The 26262-nt window shown below is 47.3% G+C and overlaps 3 protein-coding genes across 6 annotated transcripts; 1 reads left to right on the top strand and 2 right to left on the bottom strand.

Annotated features, from left to right (window-relative positions):
• The first annotated feature begins 2115 nt into the window (after window positions 1–2115).
• cfl1l (cofilin 1 (non-muscle), like) lies at window positions 2116–5172 on the top strand. The gene is made up of 4 exons (XM_067236256.1): window positions 2116–2247; window positions 3838–4136; window positions 4287–4363; window positions 4471–5172. Exons 1-4 carry the CDS (start codon window positions 2245–2247, stop codon window positions 4584–4586), a joined length of 495 nt encoding a protein of 164 aa, XP_067092357.1. The 5' UTR covers window positions 2116–2244; the 3' UTR covers window positions 4587–5172.
• Window positions 5036–16599, bottom strand: rrbp1a (ribosome binding protein 1a). Of its 4 annotated transcripts, none has more exons than XM_067236251.1 (26): window positions 16425–16599; window positions 14177–15350; window positions 12911–13074; window positions 12638–12760; window positions 12308–12460; window positions 12026–12144; window positions 11220–11373; window positions 10234–10372; window positions 9836–10011; window positions 9690–9724; window positions 9491–9604; window positions 9333–9414; window positions 9222–9250; window positions 9047–9128; window positions 8808–8897; window positions 8596–8688; window positions 8378–8467; window positions 8114–8206; window positions 7936–8007; window positions 7708–7803; window positions 7484–7567; window positions 7280–7366; window positions 6365–6448; window positions 6125–6223; window positions 5793–5936; window positions 5036–5680 (listed from the first exon to the last, which is right to left on the bottom strand). In XM_067236251.1, the coding sequence occupies exons 2-26, from the start codon at window positions 15333–15335 to the stop codon at window positions 5642–5644; spliced, it is 3600 nt and encodes a 1199-aa protein (XP_067092352.1). In that variant the 5' UTR covers window positions 15336–15350; window positions 16425–16599; the 3' UTR covers window positions 5036–5641. The 4 variants fall into 4 exon arrangements, with proteins under 4 accessions (XP_067092352.1, XP_067092353.1, XP_067092354.1 ...); XM_067236252.1 differs by having other exon boundaries at window positions 9222–9247; XM_067236253.1 differs by having other exon boundaries at window positions 12911–13068.
• A 3964-nt stretch (window positions 16600–20563) lies between these two features.
• Window positions 20564–26174, bottom strand: snx5 (sorting nexin 5). Its single transcript, XM_067236158.1, has 13 exons — window positions 26026–26174; window positions 25362–25466; window positions 25160–25270; window positions 24743–24864; window positions 24475–24598; window positions 23943–24038; window positions 23704–23809; window positions 23532–23607; window positions 23375–23414; window positions 23178–23264; window positions 22855–23014; window positions 22683–22768; window positions 20564–22378 (listed from the first exon to the last, which is right to left on the bottom strand). The coding sequence occupies exons 1-13, from the start codon at window positions 26059–26061 to the stop codon at window positions 22328–22330; spliced, it is 1200 nt and encodes a 399-aa protein (XP_067092259.1). The 5' UTR covers window positions 26062–26174; the 3' UTR covers window positions 20564–22327.
• Window positions 26175–26262: the final 88 nt, after the last annotated feature.

The following is a 26262-nucleotide window of genomic DNA, read 5'->3' as shown; positions in this document are numbered from 1 at the left end:
TTTTTTCTGTTGGGGGTGTTTTTAATTAGCTGAGTAAATCGGGCAAAGCAATCAAAGTTGTTTCGCAAAAGCATATGCAAAAAACCCTGATGACCACATTTAAATGCGTTCTTCCTACCTGATACCAAGAAAAGGTGTAATTGTGAACCTGTAGCAAGGTAGACTGCTTGCTTGCAGGCCACACATATGAGGGTTAGTGCTGAAGAAAGCTGTCAGGGACCAGGTCCAAACTATTGCATGACAGGGAGATTGTGCAGATTATAAGACCAACACACAAGAAGGAATTGCTATGACTGAATTCAAAGCACAACTCATTCCGTTTTATATGGACTCATTCCTATGTTCCCAGGGTCCCATGGGCTAGAGTTAGGGCAAGGTTATATAGGCTTATTGTTGAAGAAAAAAACTTTGGGGTTAAATTGATGAAAACAATGGGAGGGTTAATGTGTGTTGACATAATTTGAAAGCGGCAACACAGGACCATGGGAACATGGATACGCTTCCATTCAATACAATCTGAGGCATCACATTGAAGAGACCAACAAGGTCCAGGGTAACTTGGTAGACATCAGGACATACCGCTTGTTAAGGCACATTTGGAAATACTCACACACACTGTGATCAAGGAGAATTCGACAAATCTGATACTGACACCGGAGTTGTGCCTCGCTCTTTTGTCTTGTTTGCTTTTGTTTTCCAGGTATCAGGGAAGTATGTGTAATGGGTCTGGTGTCTACACGAGGAATTACCTGTTATTATGAACATAGTAAATAACCTGTGCTAATAGCCCTTCCTAACCAGTGTGTAGGCGTATGCTGTGTTCAAGTCGTCTACAGTCCCTCATAAATTGGATTTACAACAGGCAGTAAGCACCCCCCCGTGTAAATACTGTTCATGTTTCATCCTTCAGCCCTGAGGTAATAGACTCTTGAACAGCAACGTGTTCCAGCATAGTGCTCCCGTCATCATCCATCAATCTGTGTATTATAGAATATAATGTGCATCAGAAGTCAAAGGCCATCTGCAGTAGACTACATGAGTCCACATCCAAATGTCAGTTCTCACAACCAGTACTGTAAGAGTTGTGAGCAAACAGGATAAGTGTAAGCATCACATGTCAAGCTAGTGTGGTATTGGCATCAGGTTTTCTGTAGAATGTTTGGCTTGGCCACAAACACTTTCTGCTTCCAGAAAGAAATCAAAGTCTTCTTGGCAGAGTTTCTGTCCCTCCAAACAGTTAATTCAGTCAAGACACTCAAGTATTAGATCTGAGCGTTTATTGATAACCATAGACATGGAAATAGTTTGACTTTGGGGGAGTGGATGTATCTAGGGGAAGCACTCCTTTACTCATTAGCATTAGAGGGCAACATACAAAGAATATGAGGCAGGGAGCAAATAGAGAAATAATCCCCCCAGATGAATATTAACATACAGACAACATCGGGGAGATGGGGATGGTGGAGGGTGGCAGCAGCACAATAATACAACAACAGGGAGTGAGTGTTTGCGTATCCATGCGGCCTTATAATGCCGCCTTATCGGACGTGGGCCAATAGGCTTGAAGCAGGCCAACACAGGTGAGTGTAATGCAGCGCGCTGCCAGTGCCATGCCTGAACTAGGCTTTTCTCATCTGTGTAATGTTTTTAAATCATGATGGATAAAACGTTTTTTGAATCACGTTTTGATGGGATCATTGTTCAAATATATTGCAATTAGGGAAGGTCTCATCTCTCCTATGTAGAGAGGTGAATCTCAAAGTATGTATATCCCTCTTGTCGACCTACATGTCCTGTCTTCTGCCATATAAGGATGTCAGGCATGTTTCTTATGAGGACTGACTTGTTCACCATATATGGGTGTTCTTTTCAACTCCTACCCCCTATTGGCTCCAGATAACCTGTGCACTCCCCACCCAAAAAGTTATTATTTACTTAGTCAATTTACTGTGATAGATTGAAGTCACTTTTTTATAATGTTGTCTTCAGCCAAGTGTTAGGTTATTATCTAATTTCCACGTAGAAAGCATTTAGAGTAATGTAAGGAAACTATCTAATATACAGAATACCTGCTGGTAATCTTTTGACACCTGAGGGGTAGGCCTGCGTTGGGAGGTGTGTTTGGTTCCACTTCCTCCACCCACTTGACAGAACTTGTTTTCCTTCCTTTCTTTCCAAAAGAGCTGCCTTGTGTGCAACAGCCCTTGTTCTCCTATCTATCCTCCCCACACAACAGCAGCAAAAATGGTGAGTAGATTTCCCAAAGCGCTACAACAAACCGTTCTGTATTTTGCAGAGGTTTATCGATTGGAGTTTTTATGAGAATGAACACTATTGGGATTCTTTGAATTCAGTGGAGGCTGAAGGGACTGTTCATCTCTTTCCAGCCTTCACAAAAACCATTACCAAATGTCTTAGGAACTTCCAAATCTTTAACTGAAATATAAGTATTTTTTTTAAATGACTGCTATGGAAAAACTGTTTTCATTTTTAACATAGCTCAAGACTCATTGCAACTGTCTGTGTGATCAAAACATTTGGATGGTTTGGGATTTATTTTCTGTCGGGTGTACTAATGTTTTAGATAGGTGCTTCATACATTTTGAGAGAATGCCTTGGGTGGGTTTGCTAGTGCTGACATGTTCTACTGTGACTGGAATGCAACAGAGATGAAGCCTTGCCCTTCTCTGGGAGATAAGGTCTACGGATAGTTTTAATTAGGTCCATTTAGGCTTAGGTCCATTACTTTTTTCTCTTTATATATTACCACTCGGCGACATAATCAGAGAACATAGCATAACATAGATTTCCATAGCTATGCGGATGACACACAACTATATATATCCACTGAACCCAACGATGCAACGGCCATCAATTCCATTACCAACTGCCTGTTGGCAATAAACAAATGGATGAATGATAACTTTCTTAAATTAAATGAAGACAAAACCGAAGTCCTACTATGTGGCCCCAAATCCAAAAGAGAGATGCTTACTAAGAATCTAGGAGGCTTAACCCCCTGTCTTAAACCAGAGGTGACGAGTCTCAGTGTAATACTGGACTTCAGATTTTATCTCAGAAGGGTTTTACTACTTTTATTAGTTATATTATTGTTTTTATAATTTGCTATTTTAATTATTACTTTTATCACTTGTATTATCGTTTTTATTGATTTTATGTAAAGCACCTTGAGCTACAATTCTTGTATGAAATGTGCTATATAAATAAAGTCTCCTTATAAATAAAGGATAATGTATCTACACTAACACTCAATACAAGTCCACCTTTAGTGTGTCCAGCTTACAGCTGAAATGTAACAGGTGTCGTTTCTTGTTTTCCCATTAATCCCATCCTATATTTGTGTTCAAGTGGGATGTCAAGACTTGTATGTTATAAATGGAATATGTTACTGGAATGAGTTGGCGGTGGATTCTTGCTTTTTGGTGTTGCAATAGGTTGGACATGTCCTGTTATGCCCAAGCATGCATCAGTCAGGTCTGGCATCTGGTTGGAATTCTGAGATTGAGGGAAATCCTAGTAGCATGTGTGTGACAGTGTACAGTAGTTGCTGGAATGGACTCATTCATCCATTTGGAGCTTATGAGGCTTGAAGTGGGTAGTAAATGAGTAGCATGGGAATAGTAAATGAGTAGGTAACCATTCAGTTATTTGTGCCCTTAAGGTCTTGAGAGAGGATTACCCGCAATACAATTAAGGTGTACCATAAATATTTTGTGCCAAAACTAAGGCAATGTTAACTGCTAAATGCCCATATTGAACAGACCCAAGACTACACTCTACCTCAAAAACAAATGTTTCGATCTTCCCATTAATCAGGCATCTGGCGTGAAGGTCGATGATAAAGTCAAGATACTGTTTGAGAATATGAAGACGCGTCGTTCAGGAGACATTGCGGAGGAACAGCTCAAACTAGTGCTGTTTCGGATCAGCGACGACGGAAAGTCCATCATTGTGGATGAGAAAGGCTCCCTGCAAGTCAAAGATCTGGAAGGAGAGGAAAACGTCTTCAACAAGATCGTCAGCCAGCTTCCCGTGGACACCTGTCGCTATGCGCTCTATGACTGCTCCTATGAGACTAAGGATACTGTGAAGGAGGACCTGGTCTTCATCATGTGGTAAGCTAACCTCTTCAGCACAGCTATAAACTTCCCAAAAGCCACTATGCAATGCATTTTGTGCAATGTGGTTCACTATTTCCATGTGTTGCCTGAGAATGAGTGACTAAACACAATGTTTTACTATGGCTCCCTGTGTGTTAAAATTAGGGCTCCTGATACATCTCCCATCAAAGCCAAACTTCTCTATGCCAGCTCAAAGCAAGCCATCAGACAAGTCTTCCTTGGTGAGTCTTTTCAAAAGGTTTCAGAAACAAATGTGGATATTCCAGTTGAATTGCTGTTGTGCACAGAAGATGTACATTGACAGATTGAGTTTTCATGTGTTTCACAGGGATCAAGTTTGAGTGGCAGGTGAACGACCTCGGAGACACCAAAGACAACTCCGTTTTCATTGACAAATTAGGAGGGAGAGGCCTTGTTAAGAAACTGGAGGGGAAGGAAATATAATTTCCTTCAGGGATGTAATTCATTGCTCTAATGCATTATCCTGCTGCCTGTGTGTCCAATCAGACTGTTTCCCATTGTAATGTACCTCAGTGAACACCACAGTGGTACTACATTGTAACAGTATGGACCTTCCAGACCCATCCGTGCCAAATTCCACTTTTATTCCATCACTTCCAAAAGTCTCGCTCTGTAAGCACTTTTTTTTGGTTGCTGAAATCCCCGATTCCTTCTTTGGTTTTCTTTAAGTATGTAGCCCCATGTATCTAGACCAACTATGTTCTCAAGCTCTTAGGGCATCATTGTTACAAGCTGTGCTTAAGATTCCCTCAATCAACCTCTTCTTCCCAGAGCAGACTACTTCAGTATTCTACCATCTAAAACCATGAAAATACAACTATTATTCTTGTACGTTATAGATTTTTCCCATGTTGTAAGAATGTTCAAAACATATTCGTTTTTGTTACCATAATTCACCAAAAAGCACCAGACACACACACACAACACCTCAGGTCATTCGGGCTTGATAAAAAAAAAACAAAAAAAACAAGCATTGTCCAGTCAACAATAAAGCATCATATGCGCTTCATCATAGTTTATTATTTATCAAATGTCTACGTGTTTGCAGCCGGACACAGAGGGTGGGAGACATCCAATGTATTGCGTACGTGTACCATATACGGTTCCCATCACTCAGACGCATAAGACATTTACAAAGTAATTGCACAGGTTGATGTGCATTCAACGCACACACGTTCCCTTTAAACACAACTACAGGGGATTCATTACAATAGAAGGCAGAGAGGATATAACATCTGACATGGCCAGAATTGTTGATGGAATGTAGATTTAAAAAGGAAAAAAAAGATTTAGTTTCATTTTTGTGCCTTGGTCACAGTATGAAATGTTCATAGCAAGCGTGTGATTCTTCGAGAAGTTGCAATCAACTACAGTATGAGAAAGAAGAACAGGTTTTTTTTTTGGGGGGGGGGGAAGGAATGCAGAACTGGTTATCATAAGGCATTTTTGGCAGTTGGGTAGTAGTGTCCTCCTGAGACTCAAACGGATGTTCCTTCTTTCAGTTCCAAACTCTCTCCCTGAAACACATCAGAAAAGGACCTCATGAACCAACGCATCTCAAACCACCGCTCGTTGATGGGTGGCGCTAGTAGCTGGAATATTTCATACCACAGCTGACAAGAGTTCTACCTTGCCGTCTAAGCATCCCTGTAATGTCAGGACCGTCTCTCTCTCTTTGGCGAGCTGGTCCTGACTGGCTTTGAGGAGCTGCTGCAGCTTGGTGGCCGCCTGGCCCAGGTCTTTGGACAGCTTCTTCTCCTTCTCCAGCCGCTCCTGTGGGAGAAGGGAAGAGGAGCATCTTAACCCGGACGGCTCGACGCCTCAGCAGAGGCCCACAGACCCACAGGGTCGTGCGGGCCTCCTCAGACAGAGAGGAAAGGCAGCAGGCATGTACCAGCCCCAGCCCCCAGGCCGCCACTCTGGCAGGAGGTCACGGCCCAGAGCGAGGCTGACTTGTGTACCTTCAGCTGGGCCACGTCCTCCACGTCACCCTGAGGGACATCCCCGGCAGCCTTCAGGAGGTCCAGCTGAGTCTGCAGGTCAGAGACGGTCTTCTGAGCCTGGACAACGATAACACAAGAGGCGTTACCAGAAGAGGATTTCTTCGGATGGACCAAAACCCCAACATCTAGGCGGGAAGCACCGTGGTCCCAGTGTGTGAGTGTGCTGCCCTGGTCACTGATCTAGGGAGGCGACGTCACCTGTTGGAATTCCTCCGACACGTGCAGTCTCAGCGCCTCCTCGCCCTGCAGCTTCTCTGTGGTCTGGGTCAGCTTACACTGCGCCTGAACACACACAGGTTGGACAGTTGGAACGCACATGCACGCGCGAACACAGTCGATCGCACAGGGTCGAGCGAGGGGAGAAGTGAGTGGAAAGGATAAGGACGTCGTATCGTCACCGACACCAACACGTGCTGGGAAATCCCTGTGTCAAATGTGCCCGTCGTTTTGCGTTTAGTGATGCGCCCCCTGTTGTCGGATTCAGTGCCGTGTTAGTGCTCATTTCAATCCACAGCAGGCAAACGGTGTGCTATAGTTGTTCGGTTAAACAAAAACAACGAAAGAAGCAAAACTAAATCTCAAAGCCAAAAAGGGAACCTGAGGGGTGAGCATGCTACAATGAGAGAAGCAGTGGTTAGGGTTAACAGCAGCAGAGTGATAAAAGAGAGAGAGAGAGAGAGAGAGAGAGAGAGCGCACACTACGGATCAGCAACAATTAAGAGGTTAGCATTGTCAGTTGCTGTGGAGGAGGTACTGTGCTGGACAAACAGAACCCACAGCCCCTGAGGAGAAATCTCAACATGATCTCAAATAACAACAGGACTGGCAACTTCCTGGAACCTCCCATGGCTCAGTTTAAGACCGGCACAAGCCTGTTCTGTACTACACACACAGTTTGCATCTATAGGTTTATTGGACCGTTTTATACCGACTATTTTTACCAAAAGTCAGTGTGTGTACTGTAGGCCTCATAAGAGATGCATCGGTCTGATACCAGCTGGATATTAGTTGTCCGGCATCATCTATGGACAAGAGAGATCTCTCCGAGCTCAGGTGAGGGTCATGAACAGTGTCCAGCACCCCCCCCCCCCCCATCCCACATGGCTCCCTGACCTGACTGGGCTCGGCCGAGCCGTTCTGTGGCCCGGGAGCCTCCTCTCTCTGAGCGCGCTCCGTCGCCTCGCTCAGCTGCTCTCTGACCTGGAAATGGGAAGCTGCACGCTGGGTGAACGGTCTCTGGACTCCTCTCTGGAGCTCCCCTCTCCCCCACCTCTGTCCCGTTCTACCTTCCCAGTGTCGTGGGCGGCACAGACTCACCATAGCTCGCTCCTCCCTCTGAGCCTGGGCCTCCCTCTGGGCCGACTCCAGCTGCCTCTGAGACTCACGCAGCATTTGCTGCAGCTGGGTGGGGGGGGGGGGCGTATATACACACACAAGGCAGGTCAGACACCAGACACACACACACACACACACACGACACCTCAGGTCACTCGGGCTTGATTCAAACACTGATTGGAGGACTGATGTCGTGCTCTGCGAACCTGTGTCATCTCTTCTGAGTGCCCCTGGCTGTCTGGGACGGAGGGGTCCGACTGTTTCTCCAGCTGGGCCTCCAGAAGCATCAGCTGCTCCTTCAACTGGGAGACGAAACAAGCGAGCACAGTCATCAAGACCCAGCAAGGGCACACACACACACACAGGAATTTAAAGAGTGACGTATGAGATGAGATAAGTGTATTGATCCCATAGGGAGAAACCAATTGCTGCACCTGTTCCGCGTTGCTGTTTTCCGCCCTCAGCACCTCTGCCGTGTTCTCCAGAGTGTGGACCTTCTCCAGGGCCTGGGGGTGAGACCATCTTACAGTCAGAACAGAGCACGCAGAGAGGGGCGCACGGCGGGTCACAAATCAGGCCCGACGCCGAAGAACAACAAAGCAGGGGCTTCACCTCCTTCAACTGCTCCCCGGACTCTGCCATCTTCCCCTTCCACACCGTATCCTCCTCCTCCACGCTCCTCTGCAGGTCCTTCAGCAAGCCCTCCTGCGGACGGGACGGGATTCGTCAACACGCCTGTGTCCGATCGAACTACGCCTCTCTCGCGCGCGGGAGGGGGGGGGGGGGACATACACGGGGACACACACACACACAACGTGCATTCTGTACCACCGGAACGTGCCGGAGCCTACGGGCGGTGGACACCGGGGCGCTCACCGTCTCGGCCAGGACGCTTCTGTACTGATCGCACTCGGCCTGGAGAGTTCCGCGGCTCTCCTCGGATTCCTTCAGCTTCTCCAGGAGCTCCTGGTGCGCCACACAGCAACACACACACACACACAGCAACACACGCACACACGCACACACACATCAGAGCCTTCATCACCCAACTTCCTCATCATCACCACCAAAAATCCCCATCGTTCATCGCTTACCGGCAGCTCTGTGCTCTGTTGAGGTTCATGGCTCGGTTGGAGCGCCGCAAGAGCCTCCTGTGCTTTCTCTGCAAATGTCTGCAGCCAGTTTGACTGGAGGGGGGGGGGTGGGGGGGGGAGGAAAACATGCAAATATAAGATCGCCTCAAATGTATGTTAAAGGTTCTCCAGTGTCGGTTTATCCAGGAGACTGTGCCTGTCCGTTCTCCTACCTGCTCTGATTCCACATCTACGTGTGGGAAGAGTGTCTGTAGTGTTTCTTTGGTCTCCGTCTGGAACATTCTTAGCTGCGTCATCGCGCCCTTAAAACAAAACAAAAAGCGAGATCTTTGTGATGAGAGACTCAAACAACCATGAATGGGGCAGCATCCAGTCAGTAAAGATTGGGTGAGATGAGTTCCGTTTTCTTTATTTGGACTCGTTTCAGCAGAGGAAAGGACCGGAAACGTACGTCGTGGGCGGTCTGTGATTGTTCTCTTGCTTCTCTGAGCTCCTCCTGTAGTGATGTGACCACGGCGTCCCTTTCTGTCAGGCTGCAACCCGAGCCAGACACAAACAAAGAGTTACACACCCGGAGCTAAAAGACAGGCCACGGTTTCATCACGTGTCAAAGCTGCACTGTTTACCTGTTCTGTAGTAGTGTCAGTTCTGACTGCTGAAACAGAAAAAAAGTCAATTTAGACCTGGTAGAGCATAAACGTGAAGCCCTAGGACGCACATTGAGCGGCAAAACTTACAGGTGTGTTTTTGAGTGTTTCCATTTCTTCCCTGAGTCGTTTCAGTTCGTCTTCAAGGGACGCCACCACGCCGGCATGTTCGCTGAAGGGAGAACAGAAAGGGTTCAAGCATCTAGAGCATTCTGATGGCCATGGACACGGACGCCTCCTAGTCACACCTGCTGGTAGCCTGCTCCGAGGTCACTTCCTGCGAGGTCACTTCCTGCTGCGTCTCCTTGAGCTGCTTCAGCTCCTCCTGCACGGCCGCCAGCTCCCCCTCCCTCTCCTGCATGCTGAGAAGCCACACGCTGTGATGTAAACAGAGGGACGACGCCATCCCGGTCGCTGAGCGCGACACCAAAAGGACCGCTAGCTTACCTTCGCTTCAGCTGTTCCAGCTCTGCCGATTTTGCCTGACAAAACAAACCCACAAAATGTATAAAAAAACGCACTCCCTTAGCAAAAGAACAAGACCATTTGGACAGAGGGCTGGAGGGGGTGTCTGGAGAGGGGCGCGGTCTCACCTGGCTGTCCTGGTCGCCCCCCTGGCTGGCCTCCAGCAGCGCGTTGATGGAGCCCACCTGCTCCTCCAGCCGGCTCTTCTCCGCCTCTGCCCGCTCCAGCCGGGCCGTGAGGGCCTGCACCTGGGCGGAGCTCTCCTCCAGCTCAGCCTCCGTGCTGCCCACGCGGACCTGGAGCTCTGCAGAGGACCAGCACAGACCGGTCACACGCTGCGCCTACCCGCCTACCCGCGCGGGGCCCGTCGGATTTCGCTCGGGCCGGCGTCCCACTCAGACTCTCATCTCTCCTCCTACCGCAACCCAAATCCCGAAAACTCCCCTCCCCCACTCAGCACACACCCATACGTTTATTCTCCAGTTCCATTTCCCTAGGTACTGACAGAGGCCTCCCGGCTCCTCACCTGAGACCGCGGCGTTGTCCTGCTGGGCTTTCTCCAGACGGGCCTGCAGGCTGCCGCAGCTGCTCTGGGCGCTCCGCAGCTCCTCGCACACCTCCTCCAGCCTGCCCTGCAGCGCCTGCTCACTCTGCGCCCCGCTGGCCTGCGGAGGAGGACGCACCGACACACGTTGGACACCAGGGGGAGGCAGATGCAACAACATCGTCGATTTGGGGTTTTTAAGGCTGGCGAGAAAACACGTCAGTACGTGGCATGACAGAGCAAATAAGAGCATAATAAGAGCAAATTAAGTGTTTCTGCCTATCGTCTTATAGGACTTTCCATGACATAATGTGTTGATAGACACGCCGGGTACAAGCTAGTTAATAATTAGACACAATGAACTTTTGACGGTCGGGAAATATTGACTCACTCCCTTCCGACTTCCCATTACACAAAGGACGGGCCAATTTTAGACGCCCTGCATACAGACCAGGCGACATACGTCTCACTGTAGCATTTATGACCGCACACTGCTTTGAATGAGGTGAACGGGTGTCTGCTGCTAAATCACTGTATTAACCCCCCCTACTGGCTGGGCCTTCATGGGCAACCTGTCTCCGAGCGGGTCTGCTGCAGCGCGCACGCATTCCAGCTGGTGCTCCGAAGCGTTTCCCCGGCAGCCCCGTTACCGTGCGGCCACATTCCAGGCAGCTGGAGCAGTGTAATTACAAGGCGAGCGCACCGAGCGTGGCATTAGAGGGGCGGGGTCTCAGGTGGGTGAATTTCTGCATGTCTTTCCCCTCCTCTCTCTCTCTCTCTCTCTCTCTCTCTCTCTCACACATTTCCTGTCTCTCTATCCAATAGTCATAAAAGGCCACAAAAAAACAAACGTCCAGATCACAGCGATACTGGTCAACATCCGCCCAGATGGACATGTTGTGACCAGGAAGGGAAAACCCTGCCCTCCATATCTGTCCCCCTGTGGTGGTGTCGAGGACGATGCAGACCTGGAGCTGGGACAGCTGGTGCTCTGCGGCCGACAGCTGGGCCTCCAGGCCCGCCCTGAGGTGCTCGTCAGCCTGCCGGCTCTCTTTCCTCTCCCCCAGCTCCTGGCTCAGCTTGGCGCAGTCCAGTCGCAGCTGGGCCAGCTCCGCGTTGAGCCTGGGGGGGAGGGGGAGGGGGAGAGGGGAAGCCAGAGGATGAGTCAGGGAGACGGCTCGGTCACAAGTGCACACTGGAAGGGTTTGGGGTGAACGCCGGCCTGTAGGCAGAGCGACATGCTATGTCGGACTACGGCCAAGTCAGACTCTTAACCGTGCTGCAACACCATGTCCTGATTTGATCGTTTCACACTTAAGATTCTTGGAGACGGCGAGGCCCGACTTGGTTCTAATCCGCTGGGACATTCCAGCCACGAAAGGCAGCCGTTAACCTTCAAAGCCAGACACAACCCACCACCACCCTCCCCACACCACCTCCACCCACCACCTCCACCCTCCCCCCACCACCTCCACCCTCCCCCCACCACCTCCACCCACCACCTCCACCCTCCCACACCACCTCCACCCTCCCACACCACCTCCACCCTCCCACACCACCTCCACCCTCCCACACCACCTCCACCCTCCCACACACCACCTCCACCCTCCCACACCACCTCCACCCTCCCACACCACCTCCACCCTCCCACACCACCTCCACCCTCCCACACACCACCTCCCCACCTCCCCACACCACCTCCACCCTCCCCACAGCACCATACTCCTCCACATCCACCTTCCACCACCACCCCTGCACGGTCTTGGGGGCTTACACGCTCTCAGCCTGGCTGTTGGATTTCTCGAGGGCTTCCCTCAGGATGCTGTTCTCCTGCTGCAGATGGGCCAGCTGGGCGCTGGGGCCCTTCTCCAGCTGCTCCTGCAGACTCACCACCTGTGGGAGGGAGGGAGGGCGGGAGAGGGGGAGAACAGGAGAGAGGGAGAAGACGCAGGATCGCTGAGGCTCGGCTGGGAGACGACCACGGTTCCGTGCTGCTAAGCGTAACGCTTCCATGGCGTGGTACCCGTGACCTCTCCTCTCCTCCCCCTCAGCTCACCTTGGCGTTCAGCCTCTGGGTCTGCCCCACGTGGTCCTGGTAGCTGGCCTGCATGCGCGCCTGGAGGGCGATCATCTCCTGCTCCCGCTTGCTCAGCTGGGAGCTCAGCCTGGTCTCCACCGTGGCCACCTTGGCCTTCTCGGCCAGCAGCTCCTACACACAAGCACCACGGTCATCACATCTCCCTGCCAACAATCGGATTAGACCCTCGTATGACAGCTGCCGGTTTGGTGGCTTGTGTTCGGGTGGGATTTCGGCTGTGTCTCAATGTGGGCTTCTTTTAGAGTGTCGAGTTCCTTGTGTTAGATAGGGTGGGGAACTTTGCCTCACCTTGTTGATTTCTCTGAAACGGTTCTTGGTGGCGGCCATGTCCTCTTGCTCAGCAGCCAGCTGTTTGTCCCTCTCCTCCAGCTGTTTCTTAAGCACAGCCACTGGGTCCCCCTTCTGTGTGGCCTACACACACACACACACACACACACACAGAGAGAGAGTACGTGTCAGTCCTACGACGAACCACGCCTACGCAAATCCTCCACGCTCAGCCCGCGCCAAAGCGGGCGTTACCACCGCCTCCTCCGGCCCGGGAGCGTCTTTCCCCCTTACCGTGTGCCAGGTGCCCTGCACCACGCCGGCCCGGTCGGACAGGACCTCGACGAGGCGCTGGGCCTCGCCCTCGCTGAACGCCATGCTGCTGACGGTGGAGAGCAGGGCCTTGTAGGGCAGCTGCAGGGGAGCGTCCGCGCCCGGCTCCACGGCTGCCACTGCCACTGAGGGGGAGGAGGAGGAGAGACACGGGTCACCGACGGAACACGGGGGGGGGGGGGCTAAACATATCAGACATGGCCCGACGGCAGACCGAGGGCATCCCCTTGCCCCTGTGTAAAAAAAACAAACAACAGGACCGGTCGGGCAACGGGAATTTGCCCATCGGCGAAGGGTGTCGACTTGTGAAAGCAGGGGGAAGCCTGGTGCATTGTCTGTAAGCGGCTGTGTGTGTCGAGTGGTACGGGCCAAACATTTCAAGAATGCCAGGCCTGATGAGACGCCATCGGGATGAGTGCGAGTTCTCGCCCGGCTACAGGGCTGTGGGTGGGACGCCGGCTCCTCCTGGGGACTTGTGTGTGTGTGTGTGTGTGAGTGGGGGGGGGGGGGGGGGTCGTGGTGCAGGGTGGCACCAGGACGGAGAGAACCCTGGGGACAGCACAGTGCCCCCATTGTCATGGCACTGAGGGCTTTTGTCAGCCAACACAACAGGGGAGCGCTGTTTGGACAGGCCCGCGCTCTCTGCCCTCCAGGGTGGAGGGCCAGACGTCGTCCACCCCTGTGCACTCGCACTCATTCCCATGGACGCAGAACCATAGGCTCATCCCTACTGACAAGGCATTACCACCTCAAACACATTACTGTGTGTGTGTGTGTGTGCGCTGTGCACTCCAAGGGAGGGCTTTTTCAATCATCAAAGTCCTTCGCTGTGTTTGTGTATCAACACACACGCCATCTAAATCTTCAGTTGCTCATTTCAAAAAGCAATTCACCACTCTGCAACTTTACCATGGTTTTCTACACACAGATAGCAGAATGAAGACATTTATGGAGTGTGGTATAATGTTCCTCTCAGACTATGCACTAGTTGGTGGTCACAATGACGGAGACGAACAGAGGTCTTGGCTTCAGACCACATCCTGCATACTGCAATTGAAACGGACCACACCCTGACTTGGCAAAGACTATTTCTACAGGAAGGAAAAAGCCTGTCTCTCAAACAGGGTCCAATATAGCCCAGGTTATTGTGACTTCTTCGATTCACAGCACAACAGGCTGTTCGATAATTTGATTTTTTTTGTAACAAGAGGCAGCCAGTGTCCTTACCAGGCTCAGCTTTCTTCTTGGAAGAGGCCTTCTTCTTAGAGGAGGCTTCTCCCTTGATCTGGCCTTTGGCGGAGACTGCAGGAACCGGCCCAGCCTGCTGGGAACCCACAGGTGGCACAGCCATCACGGGCACGTCCTTAGTAACGGCCTCCAGTACCAGGGCAGATTTCTGGGAGGCAGACTTCTGGGAAGCAGGGGTAGACTTCTGAGGAGCGGGGGCAGATTTCTGGAGGGCAGGGGCAGATTTCTGGGGAGCGGGGGCAGATTTCTGGGGAGCGGGGGCAGGGGTAGACTTCTGGGGGGCTGGGGCAGGGGTAGATTTATGGGGAGCAGGCGCAGATTTCTGGGGGGCTGGAGCATGGGTAGACTTCTGGGGGGCTGGGGCAGATTTCTGGGGGGCTGGAGCAGGGGTAGACTTCTGGGGGGCTGGAGCAGGGGTAGACTTCTGGGGGGCTGGGGCAGGGGTAGACGTCTGGGGGGCTGGGGCAGGGGTAGATTTCTGGGGGGCTGGGGTAGACTTCTGGGGGGCTGGGGCAGGGGTAGACTTCTGGGGGGCTGGGGCAGGGGTAGACTTCTGGGGGGCTGGGGCAGGGGTAGACTTCTGGGGGGCAGCTGTGGATTTAGGGAGGGCAGGGGCTGATTTTGCAGGGGCAGGAGCAGATTGGGTGGAGGCTGGCTCCACTTTAGCCCCCTTCTTCTCCTTCTTCTTCTTCTCCTTTGGAGAGGGAGCAGACAGGGCTTCTACGGGGGCAGCAGCAGGGGTCTTGAGGTGGGCAGCAGGGGGCTCAGGAGCAGGGGCGGGAGCGGGCGTAGGTTCAGAGGCTGGGATGACAGCGGCTGGCTCTGGGGCAGGCTCAGGCACCGGGTCGGCGACGAGCTCCGCCTCAGAGACTTGGTCCACCTCAGGGAGTTTCCCGTTGGGCTTGTCCTCCTTCTTCTTCCCTCTGTTCTTCTTCTCAGAGGCCTTGTCCTTCTTCTTCCTGTCAGGGCGCGGAGGCTGCATCTGGCCCAGCTCGCGGCGCTGCTTGGCCAGGGCTTCCTCGTACGACGTCTCCTTCATGGAGAAGGTCGAAACCAGCACGATGGCAATGGCCGAGATCACCATGAAGCCACCAAACACCATGACACCCAGGGTCTGGGGGTCATAGATATCCATCATGATGCTTTGCTTGTCCTGTGAAACATGAAAACACAGCGTCACCCTAGTAGTCTTGATTGTTACGTTATCCAATACACTAGAAAGTTTGAGATCTATGGGAAAACACTTATCATCAACATCTATTGGACACTGACATCGTTCTTATTGCTGTAAGAAGTGTATCCTTTACTGACAGAGCAACACTAAGGTGAGGTCAATAGAGGCTATGAATATAATATGGAAAATTATGCCAACTGAATTTAAGGATTAAGTACAATTGTCTTCCAGATTGTCGCCCTTCCATCAAAAAGATCCTGACTTTGAAAGGTAAAATAACCAGCAGAAACAGTAATGATTTAACTAAATTAATGTCTCATGCAGTAAACCTCGCCACTATTGTCAAGAGTCGATTTAGTTTTCAAGCCCAGAGAAAAAGCTCATAAAGACCCCAAAACTCTTCTTGCTGAGACAAAAAAGATTCTGACATTGTCCGAGGCAGAGACAGTAGCCTATATTCTAGGCCTAATAGCTCATTAGCACCATCTAGCCAATGAAGTGACTGCATGTCGAAATGAAGAACCATTGGTTATATTTGCAGTATTGCGTTTGTCTCTCATCACTTGCACGTATTGCTTGTGTTTGACTCAACCGTGTCTTCGTCATTCAAAGAACCAAACTCCGCCCATCCGGAGGTGAACCCGGCAGTCCCTAGATTCTTTTACATCCAATGCCATGTAGGCTATTTCCATTAGTATAGTCAGCTACACTAAGGGATCTGGCTAGCTTTCTGATTTTCAAACTAATAGTTAATCACATAACATAGAGGTGTCAATCTCGTTAGCTCACTACTGTACGAGCCTCGGCAGAGGTTAACTACCGGTACGGTAGCTTGTTAGCAAGTGCTTTTGATACCCTGATATTGTTGGTTAACTTACCGGTCAACACCCGGCAACAATTGCTAGCTAAAATATGACAATTAATATTGTATTCACGCTAACTAGCAAGTAAACAAAAATAAGCTCCGCAGACCACGCATTGTTATTCGCTTGTTGCAGATTTTAGCTGCTGCGCTGGCGTTTAAACGAAATGCCATCATAATTCATAACTTACCTTAGATCACCGCTGAGGTTGCTAGAGGTCTTCAAATAAGAGAAAGAACACACACGTGATTACTGGTAAATGTATTAATTCAAAGAAACTCAATATTTCAATATATTTGATATTATCCCAGTCTCTGCTTTGGTCCGTCTAAGTAACGGAGGTCTGTGTGAAGTCGTGGCACTTTGAGCTAGCTAGACGCGCTGGCCCGCTGCCCCAGATAGCTACTAATAATCCAGAAGATCTCTAATTGGCTAGAATGTACTGAATCATGCAGCCAACCAGCAACCATGGTGCTTCTGGGAGTTGTAGTTCCACTGTACGATGTTAAATAAAAACTGTAGTTATTCCTAAATGTCGATTTGAAAGTACAGATTAATAACGCAACATAATTGGAACAAGTCTATGTGGGCTGGAATATGGAAAGCCTACAGCTAAACCTTCAAAGTGTAGTATCTAAAGCCAGTAATCGTTGCTTTATGTGAGCGTTGTGTTTTGCTGTAAACGTTGATGATTTACAATTTGTCATAAATAAAGACATTGGCATTATAACTGTTGTCTGTTAACACTGGGATGTGTCTAACCCCATGTAGCTGCAACCACACATTGAACTGATAGCATTAAAGTGAGTCAGCCTTGTTAGACCTGTAGGTCTACTGGGGAAGGAACACTTAGTTTGGTGAAAGTGAAAACACTGGCCCCGGAAGCTCTCAGGGCAGAAAACCTAAAATAATTGTATTTAATTAAAATTGTCCCGTTGGAGTTACAGTATATAGTGCTATATAGATAATTAAAATAGTATTTCCTACAGTACAAGGAAAGGATACTGAATCTCAATACAAAATGACTATTACAAAAATCCAGTGTTTAAAGGATACATTGAGTGTAATCTCTTCATTGTTTGCTTTGAAATTCTCTGCCTTGCTTGCGTGTGGTTGATTTTGACTACATCAGAGGAATTGTGTGACCAAGTGCCTCTTAAGTAATTGCATGGAACTCACAACTCTCTTTACTGGCAAAGAAGCTTAAGAAGCACTAGCACCAGTCTTCCACAGATGGAATGTGCTCTCCTATGACTCATTTTCAGTGTCAAAATATTTAGCTCTAATTTGAGCTCAGTTCAGTTTGCAAGGTTATTCCTGTTGGGGAACTCATGTCACAGGTGTGAGACACTTAATGATTAAAACATCTATTTGGACCTAGACATCTCTGTCATTCAGATTGTGAGGGTACACATACAATTTATATCTACATGTTTATAGTTTTGTTTGGGAGGATGGGTTGCCGCATATTGACATGCAACAGTTCAATGAAATGAGTAGTAAGGCAAACACTCAGTGGCATGTCAGGGCACACTGACCCAGATTCACCTCAAATTCAGTCAAACAGGTCAAAGTTATTATCTTTAGTCAACAGAAAAAAGTTATATCAGTCTATCAGTGCATCGACACATGACAGAGGGACACACCTCAAATCCTCCAATCCCAGAAAGGGAGGCTGCTATAGGCAGTGCAGAGTACAGCTCTGTCAGTTCACGTTAGCTTTACAGCTAGTCATTCCCTGCAGCAGAGCCCCTGGGACGCACCAGGGAACCCCCCTCTCCTCACCCCCCTCTCCCCTACCCCTCCCCCCTCTCCCCTCTCCCCTCTCCTCGCTCCCCTCTCCCCGCTCCCCTCCCCTCTCTCCCCTCTCCTCACTCCCCTCTCCCCGCTCCCTTCTCCCCCCTCTCCCCGCTCTCTCGTATTGATGAGTGACAGAACTCTGATGAAGAAGCCATTTTGAAAGGCTGTTGTGAAACAGCATATATGTATGCAACTGTTTGCACCGAAACTGTCGGGCTATAATAAACTCACTCACAATCAAATGTCATCTTTCAGTCCTTTTTCTGCAGGTGCATCTTTTCAAATCAGTACCATGAAAGCTGCAGTTTCTCTTGTTATGACCGCAGTCCTCATGCTCTTTCTGATCAAACCTGAAAACGTGCAACTTTGGTCGACAACATGTAGGCCAAAATGAATGTCAATGGATTTTTCAACATACGACCGCCAGACTGGTCCAGAAGCTGAGCCTTTTTATGACCTGACTATGATGTGTGGAACAGTATTAGAGATTTAGATGGGCTGTTATGAATTGTGAAGAGGAGCAGGATCAAATAATGTCAAAGTTCCCGTACTCGTTATTCATGGCAATTAACTCAAATCAATGTGGGTGTGACATCATCAAACAACCAAGAGGATAAAGATACTCAGGTCACATCAAAGTCCAGGTCACATCAAGCCGTGCCAAACAGATGAATGACGTGGGCAACATATGAACCAGTCTTAAAATCAGAACAATATTTGCAATATCTGTTTTTGTAATCCAGACAGTGCACACATTTTGGTTGATGTGTTTGAAGTATGAAAAATATACTGAATGATAACGAAAAAAGGTTCAAGTTTCAAAAGGTACTCAAAAAGTAACAAATTATACTGTAAACCAATGCAAGACTTGCATAGTCTTCAGAGAATAGACTAGTCTCATAGTAAATGCTTGGGCGGTGTGGCCTTAGCTTGAGCTATTAACCTGAGCTATTGGATACCTCAGGTTAATGATTCAGCACTAGTGTTTGCTCTTTGGATCCCTCCTCTGGGATGTGCCCAATAACTACAAATCAAATGGCACGCATCATGTCGCTAGCCTCGGTTATAGCTGACCAAGCATTACCTGAACACACTTGATGTGTTGGGATTTTATTGGTTCTTAGTATGTCTGACGTACTGGAGTAGATAGCACAGTGACACACCACAATTGATGGAGGCGGAAGTTTTGTGTTCGTGAGTCCTTATCTCAACTTCACTTTCTGTAGGTCAATACAGCATATCAGTCCACTCTCATTGGTGCAGAGAGGTAAAAGTGTTGCTCAAGGGGCTAGACTGTGGAAAGTCAAAGTAGGTGAAAATAAGTCTGTTTGCTCCTGTTCCACAAGTGCAATGTATCCTTAGTAAGTCTCTAAGCTCTCTGTGTGGTGGTGGACACATTTTCTGTATAGTACACACACACACACACACAAACCTTCACATATACAGGAAAACACATACCCTTATCTCACAGCACATTTCCCTGTGACCTTATGGATATATTTGGTGGCAGTGGGATATCGGGGGGAGACAGGAAGCCAGTCTAATGTGGTCGGGAGTTCAAAAGGTTATCATAATCAACAGTAACAAAGTCCTGTGCATGTGGCAAATCTAATGACCAGGGATCCTACTGAACAGTATGAATGCATTAAGTTAAGGCCAAAATGTAGGGCATACGGCTCAGAAGGTACAACATGTAGTTATTGTGAGCAAAGCAAAGTAAGACTGGGTGAACTATAATCTCCAAAGGTACCAAAGTTCACACTGAACTTTTTGGCAGTTTGTTTAGGAAGTGTTAGATATATAGTATATGCTTTGCTGGAGGCAATTCCCAAGAGCACTGTGGCATTTCTTGTTAACTGACCTCACACACCAGACTGTCCGACCTAAATGTCCATGATGGCCAATTACTTTAACAAGCACAAAACACACACACTGCAACAATGGCAGTAAAAATGCTCAATATATTCCGTCAACAAATCATTTTGGCAATGTGTTTGGTAAAGGCCTAGATAGTGAGAAAAGGTTAAGGAGTATTACACATCTCTGGTTTTGTACAAAACAATGAATCTTATCATCGTAAAACCTCAGCACGATAAGGTGCCCAGCCAACACATTTGAGTTTTTATTCATGACTAGTCCATTCCAGTTTGCAATTTCATCCCAGGAAATCTGCAGTATAAAACGTGACATAATGTGGAATGAGAGAACTAAAAAAGCATCGTTATGAAAATCTAAATTTTTATTTCGTTTTTGATTTGCCTTATTTTCCCTCTTCTGCAGAACACTGCCATCTAGTGGTGCACAAAAAACACATTGCTCCTTTTTAGACAATGCACACTGACAGTTCTAAAACCCTTTCAGTCCTTCTAGTTTTGACCTGAAATACCTTTTTTTTTATCCTGTCCTGAGGCAACAAGAGGTCCTTAAACCTTCATCCGGGCTGAGCACAATAGTCATTCATTTTAATCTCTTATTAAAAGTATTCTCACCAAGCAACAACAGAAATGTCCAATTCAACACAAATAACATTTTGGAAAAGTTTTTAATGCCATTATTGCAAATGTATAAAATCCAGATGTTCTGTAAGAAAACCACAATGTAAAGGCATTTACTCAGCTGGGTTTCATTACAAATACATTCAGTTATCAAAAAACACTCTTTCAAAACATCAGTGGGGACTTGACACATTATCAGAGTATTTACCGTCATAGTGCATTTTTACATGTATATCACTGCTTTCAAGACTCATTTTAAATCAAATATGAACCTTCTGGTCCATTGGCAAGTTTATACAGGTAACAAGGTCTGGCCTAAAAGTGAATATTTTGTTGGTGGTGTTATCAGTAACAAAAGTATTTGGGGAGCCATGGATGGAGGAGGAGTTAGCAATTCAATTCACTGTAGGTGCCACACTGGCTAAACACTGAGAGCAATGTATATCTGGTGAATTAGGTATGATGGGGTGCATCAGACACTGTAGCCCTCTCAGACAAACGCCATGTCCTTCTGAATAAGTGCACTGAGCTAAGTTACTGTCCAGGAGTCAGAAATAGGAGTTGAACATGCCTTGTATATTGTGTAGTGTATTGCTTATCAAATCACTTTTGTTAAGTATACATTCATTCAAGTACACAAAACACAAGTGCCTAATACAACAAGCACATGCTACTGGTGGAATGAGGAGATGACTAGCCTTCTTCCTGGAACACAGTTCTACCTGGTGTCATTAGTATGATGACTCACTGTCACACTGTGGGAGGATGACTTACTGGCAGTCAGCCCACTACTGCATTACATGTCAATCTCAGGGTGTGGTAAGAGGGTTTAGGGTGGACCACCAGCCTTCATTTACTAGGAATGTCCTTTTAAAGGCTCCAATCTAAATGCACTGAAGAGCAACTGAAACTAGGGCAGAAAAAAATGATTTCTAATCTCATCAAGAGAACTGTGCATCTTCAGACAAAAAGCTGACTGAAAGGAATGTGAGCAAATCTCATGCTACTATTCCTGAGGTATAACCATTCCCATGTGCTAACACAGCAAGCTTCTCAGTCCTGATTTATGAAGAGCACTTCACTGGAAGTTTAGCGGAATCTGGCTTGGTCACACTCTGATCTCACTCCAATCCCTGAGGACTTCCATCTACAGTAGGCCAAAAGCTCTAACATCACAGCTCTTTTCAATGCATCTTTTCTTTCAAAATGATTTCCATGGGTAAACATTAGACTAGTGCCAACTGTCAGTATCTAACCTACAAATTGTAAAACAAGTATTCGAGTGACTAAGTGGTTAAGCAATGGAAAAGAAACAAATGAAAAACTGCATTTCAACTCAAAGGAACCTCCATGTTACAGAAACCAAAGCCACTCTGTCTAGTTAGCCATTTTGTGTTTAGGCTTATGTGAAAAAGCAAGGGGTTAGAGCCTGTTAATTAAGCAAAGATTATCTCACAAGCCAATTTCCACCATCTGCATACAAAACATGGTATAACGAGAGAATGCAAGCATACATATTGCCAATATAATCCATGATGTAAAAAAATCAAATGGAAGATCATACATGTGCTGGTCGTCACTGTCCCTGAATGCAATCACAAAGGGTGAGGACTTTTTGGGGACATGGAAGAGAGAGAGAGGACAGAACACTGGGGTAGGGGTAAAGGGTACAAAGCTGTAAACATGGGAGCAGACAGCTGGCCCAAGTGACATCTGACCCTGGCTAGGGTGGAAGGTGTCCATGTGTCCTTTCAAAAGGCGGGTCACTTGGTGAAGGATGGAGAGGGGGGTTCACGGGTCAGTTGCTCTTGAGCAGCTCAATGCAGCCCTGCAGAAGGCCCACATTGTTCTGGGGGTGTCAAAGGAAAAAGAGGCTTCACTTTAACGTAGGTACATGGAATACTATATCTTCGCAAAAGCTTTAGGGTGACAATCTAATCAGGTCTTTGAGATATTGTTAAGGTGTGTTTAATGAATCCACAGAAATAGGGAAGTTGACATTATAAAAGAACAAAATAGTATTATAAGATGATTATGTTTTGTGTATGTTTCGTTTGTTTTGTTGACATCCTATAGAAAAATAAACCTGTGTTTTGAAGAACCTTTCCATCTACATAGAGGTAACATGAGGATCTTGCATAGATAGAACTCACCTTAGCATGTTTTATCTCCAGCTCAGCCATCTCTATGAGGTTCTTCCGGAAGGCCACAACCCGCCTGCCCTTGAAACTAGTGAGCTCTGCGAAGGAAGGTTCAAGATTTCACTTGAAACACCAACACAAACATGACACACCAGCCCAGTTACACAGCCACTGTCCTGCTGACCTTTCTTCCCAGACTCTGAGAGTCTGTCAAACTTCTTCAGGCACTGTTGCTGGTGCTCCTCGGCCTGGGCTATGTCTTTGCTCCTCATCCGGGCCTTGTCCAGGGCCTTGTTGGAGTTCTCGTAGTCAGCAAGGGCACGGGCTCGTCTGTACAGAAGGTCCTGATAAACACACATACCATGTTGCTGTTATACCTCAAATGAACCATATGGTAACGACACAAAGCCTTGGCAATTCTGGTAAGATGGCTGACTAAACTTGAACGGAAGCTGACTGTGTGTTATACGTTTGTGGTTCTCTCTGTAGCAGAGGGCTGCAGCTCACCTTGGCAGCCTGGATGTCCCTCATGTAGTATCTCAGGAGCTCTGTGAGTTTCAGCTCCTGGTCAGATGATACTCTGCCCTCCACTTTCTGCAGGGTGGTGACAAGAAGACAAAAAACAACGCATGTATTAGAAAAGATTTGAAGAAGTGGGTAAAAGTGTAGGAAGGTTGAGCAGGACAGAACAAAAAGACCCTTACCCTGAGCTTTTCAAACAAGTCAGCAAACTTCTCAATGTGCCTTTAAAGTAAAACAAATGATCAAATGTCCAATTGAATCTTCAGTGTTGTTCTTGATCTCTTTGTCACATGAAAACCATGTAGTGTTTCTCAACACATATTTGTCATTGGTACTCACTTTTTAAGTGCTGTGTTGTCGTCAGCAGAGAGACTGTTCAACGTGGCGGAGATGTGAATGTAATCGTCTGCTACATCTACGCAGAGGAACAAGTGAAATCAGTGGATCATTCCATAAATCATGCATTGTTACCATGCGGGGGGAAAAAACGAAAACCACTTGTCATTTATACTTTTGTGAGAGCGTGTCATTTTCTCAGCTTTGGCTGTAGAGTCTTTAATCTTGCCAAAATAATCCAAAAGGAAGACTTTTTCTTGCTCAAAGAAGTCGTCAACTTCCTGCAACAAACAAACCCCGCCAAAACAAGTTTAAAAGCAAATTTAAAAGCAAAATGTATATAATGATTCTATAATATATAAGAATACGAAAATCACAAACACATTTTTTGTCCAAGATATGCAGAAGCCACACCTTTATCCCTGAGAGGATGACTTCATCAGCGGTCTTAACCATGTTCTTGAAGAATCCCCCAAACATCTCCTTTGCATTTTTTCTCCGCACAGTCAGCTGACATCAACCAAGAAAACAACAATAAGAAATCTCGAGAGGCAATGTCGGATCACATTGATATGAATCATTCTAATAACGTATTCATTTAGTCGAGGCTTCTATCCAAAGCAGTGGATCCGACCTTCAACCTCTTGATCTGCAGTCTGATTCTCTACCACAGAGCTACACCCACCCACATGAAGTGCATTACAATGGAATCCACACTGAAACCTGCTCATTCATAACGAGAATGTCAAAACATTATTTCCGAAGCTAATTAAAACCCTCAGCTGGATCGACTACAGACCAAACCAGCTGAATTCAGCAGGATCCGTGTGTCCTTCCTTCCCCCCTTTAACACCCCCCGCCCCATGCCATTCTCTTAGCCCCATACCGCCTGACAGGGAAAGGAAGTAGGTTAAGCACTTGAAAGCACGTGGTCAGTTGGACTCACATCCTGGTCGTACTCCAAGAATATCTGGAAGTTTCTGTCCTTGCTTAGAACAGGATGAGAGGACAGTCTCTGCAGGAAGATTTCATGGACCTGTACGGTCTTCTTAAACACCGCTAGGTACTCACTGAAATACAGAACATGGGACATTCCCACATACACAGGAAATCATGGCTGCAATGATTGTATTCACATATCTAAAACAAACACTTTCAGTCCAATTTGACTGACGAATATTGGCTGGAATTTTGTGGGAAGGGGCCAAACGTACGCCTCCAGCTCCTGCTTCATCTTGGTGTACTCCTCCTTGGTCATAGTGGCTTCACCCTCCCCTAGCTTGTGCATTTTGTCCCTTGGGCTCTCAAAGTCTGGCTTTGGAGGTGCTGGCGGAATCTGTAGAGAGTAGGAGTAATAAATAAATGTAAATGTAGGAGGAAGGTGGGAGGGACACAGAGAGAAAGGTAAGAGTGTGAGTGTAAGATCCTCCTAGCTGTCAGCCAGTCATGTCACAGCATGCATTGCAGGATATTATGTGTCTTTACAACTCTCTAAAACTACTATGGTCCATAAAAGAAACTTATTGCATCTTTCCACTAACTCTTTCAGATGGTGAGGAAAACCACAAGCACAGAGATACAATAAATATTTATGGATGTGTGTGAGCAGGATCAACTAAAGATAGACTTACAATGAGACCAGCATAATCCTCAGTCTCGACCAGTGTATCGTGAAGCCAGATAAAGTCCTCATGCTGTCTAGGAACAGAAAAATCCTGCTTCTGGAAGGAACTGAGTGTGGTCTGAAAAATCAGATTAAATACCACCCCTAGGATTACTAGAGATATTATTTGAGTAATGTAGGCAGAAGATTAAAAAAGGCAGACTCTTTACCTTGGTATGGACAGTAAACTTGACTTTGTCTCTTTCACAGAGTGCATCAGGAATGTCAATGAGCAGAGAGGCATCATTGTTCAGGTCCACAGACACTGAACGTGCCTACATCAGAGAACAGTAAAGGACAGTAAACGGTAACTAACTGCTGCATTATAAATTATTCAAAACTTCTCGTCTTTGAGATCAACAACTTAACTAGTCTGTACTAATTGGACTGGACTAGATCATTAAAGTGGTGAATATCAGACTGGAATGCAACCGTATAAAAAAATCTATTAATATTGGCAGACTGCCGTAAAGTCATGTACATGTACTGTATGAGAATGGACAATGAGGGCAATTCCTCTCGTGTGCTTCAGCAACATTACAATTACAGGAAGTATCCACTAAAGCTACTGTAGCTGCTGGCTAGCTAGTTGTTACAAAGTGCACAAAACAGTCGGTACTTTCTGCGAAAGCATTGCATTCAAAATGATCGAGCAGAGAGAAATAGACTGAAGGGTTGACTCGGTGCAACAAAGCATTGTAGCAACAAAGAAAAACCAGCTGGATTGTGATAACTTGTTAAAACGGATAGCCTAGCTAAACAGCTAATCTAAATGATCTGTCTGTAAGTAAACACAATTGTTATATGATACGTAAACGACAACGAGTCATTTACCTTGTCTTTTTCGCTATCATCAATGGATGATGTCATGATCGAAAGAAAAAAAAACTTGACAGGTAGTCAGTAAAAATAGTTTTAAACGTTGCTACAGTAGCTAGGCTCACCAGGCCAGATAGCTGTCAACACGGTGCCGTTCCTAGTTTACCACTAGTCTTCACTCTTCAGGATTGACCCATTTCGATTTCTGTCCTATGACTGAGGATGATGGTTAGATCCCGCCCTGAATGATTT

Source organism: Osmerus mordax, chromosome 5 (assembly GCF_038355195.1).
Source record: "Osmerus mordax isolate fOsmMor3 chromosome 5, fOsmMor3.pri, whole genome shotgun sequence".
NCBI classification, from domain to species: Eukaryota; Metazoa; Chordata; class Actinopteri; order Osmeriformes; family Osmeridae; genus Osmerus; species Osmerus mordax.
This window is presented reverse-complemented; position numbering and strand designations above follow the sequence as displayed.

What these genes read in the sequence shown, in the direction of transcription:
- cfl1l (XM_067236256.1), top strand. An exon ending in GACCTGGTCTTCATCATGTG is followed by an intron (nt 4,137 to 4,286) that starts GTAAGCTAACCT and finishes TGTTAAAATTAG; the next exon opens with GGCTCCTGATACATCTCCCA. An exon ending in CATCAGACAAGTCTTCCTTG is followed by an intron (nt 4,364 to 4,470) that starts GTGAGTCTTTTC and finishes TGTGTTTCACAG; the next exon opens with GGATCAAGTTTGAGTGGCAG.
- rrbp1a (XM_067236251.1), bottom strand. Translation starts at nt 15,335, where the DNA reads ATGATGGATATCTATGACCCCCAGACCCTGGGTGTCATGGTGTTTGGT. An exon ending in ACCAGCTGTCCCAGCTCCAG is followed by an intron (nt 10,373 to 11,219) that starts GTCTGCATCGTC and finishes CCTCCTCCGCAG; the next exon opens with GCCAGCGGGGCGCAGAGTGA. An exon ending in CTGGAACAGCTGAAGCGAAG is followed by an intron (nt 9,605 to 9,689) that starts GTAAGCTAGCGG and finishes GTGGCTTCTCAG; the next exon opens with CATGCAGGAGAGGGAGGGGG.
- snx5 (XM_067236158.1), bottom strand. Translation starts at nt 26,061, where the DNA reads ATGACATCATCCATTGATGATAGCGAAAAAGACAAG. An exon ending in CTCAGAGTCTGGGAAGAAAG is followed by an intron (nt 22,769 to 22,854) that starts GTCAGCAGGACA and finishes CTTCCTTCGCAG; the next exon opens with AGCTCACTAGTTTCAAGGGC. An exon ending in TGGAGATAAAACATGCTAAG is followed by an intron (nt 22,379 to 22,682) that starts GTGAGTTCTATC and finishes TGACACCCCCAG; the next exon opens with AACAATGTGGGCCTTCTGCA.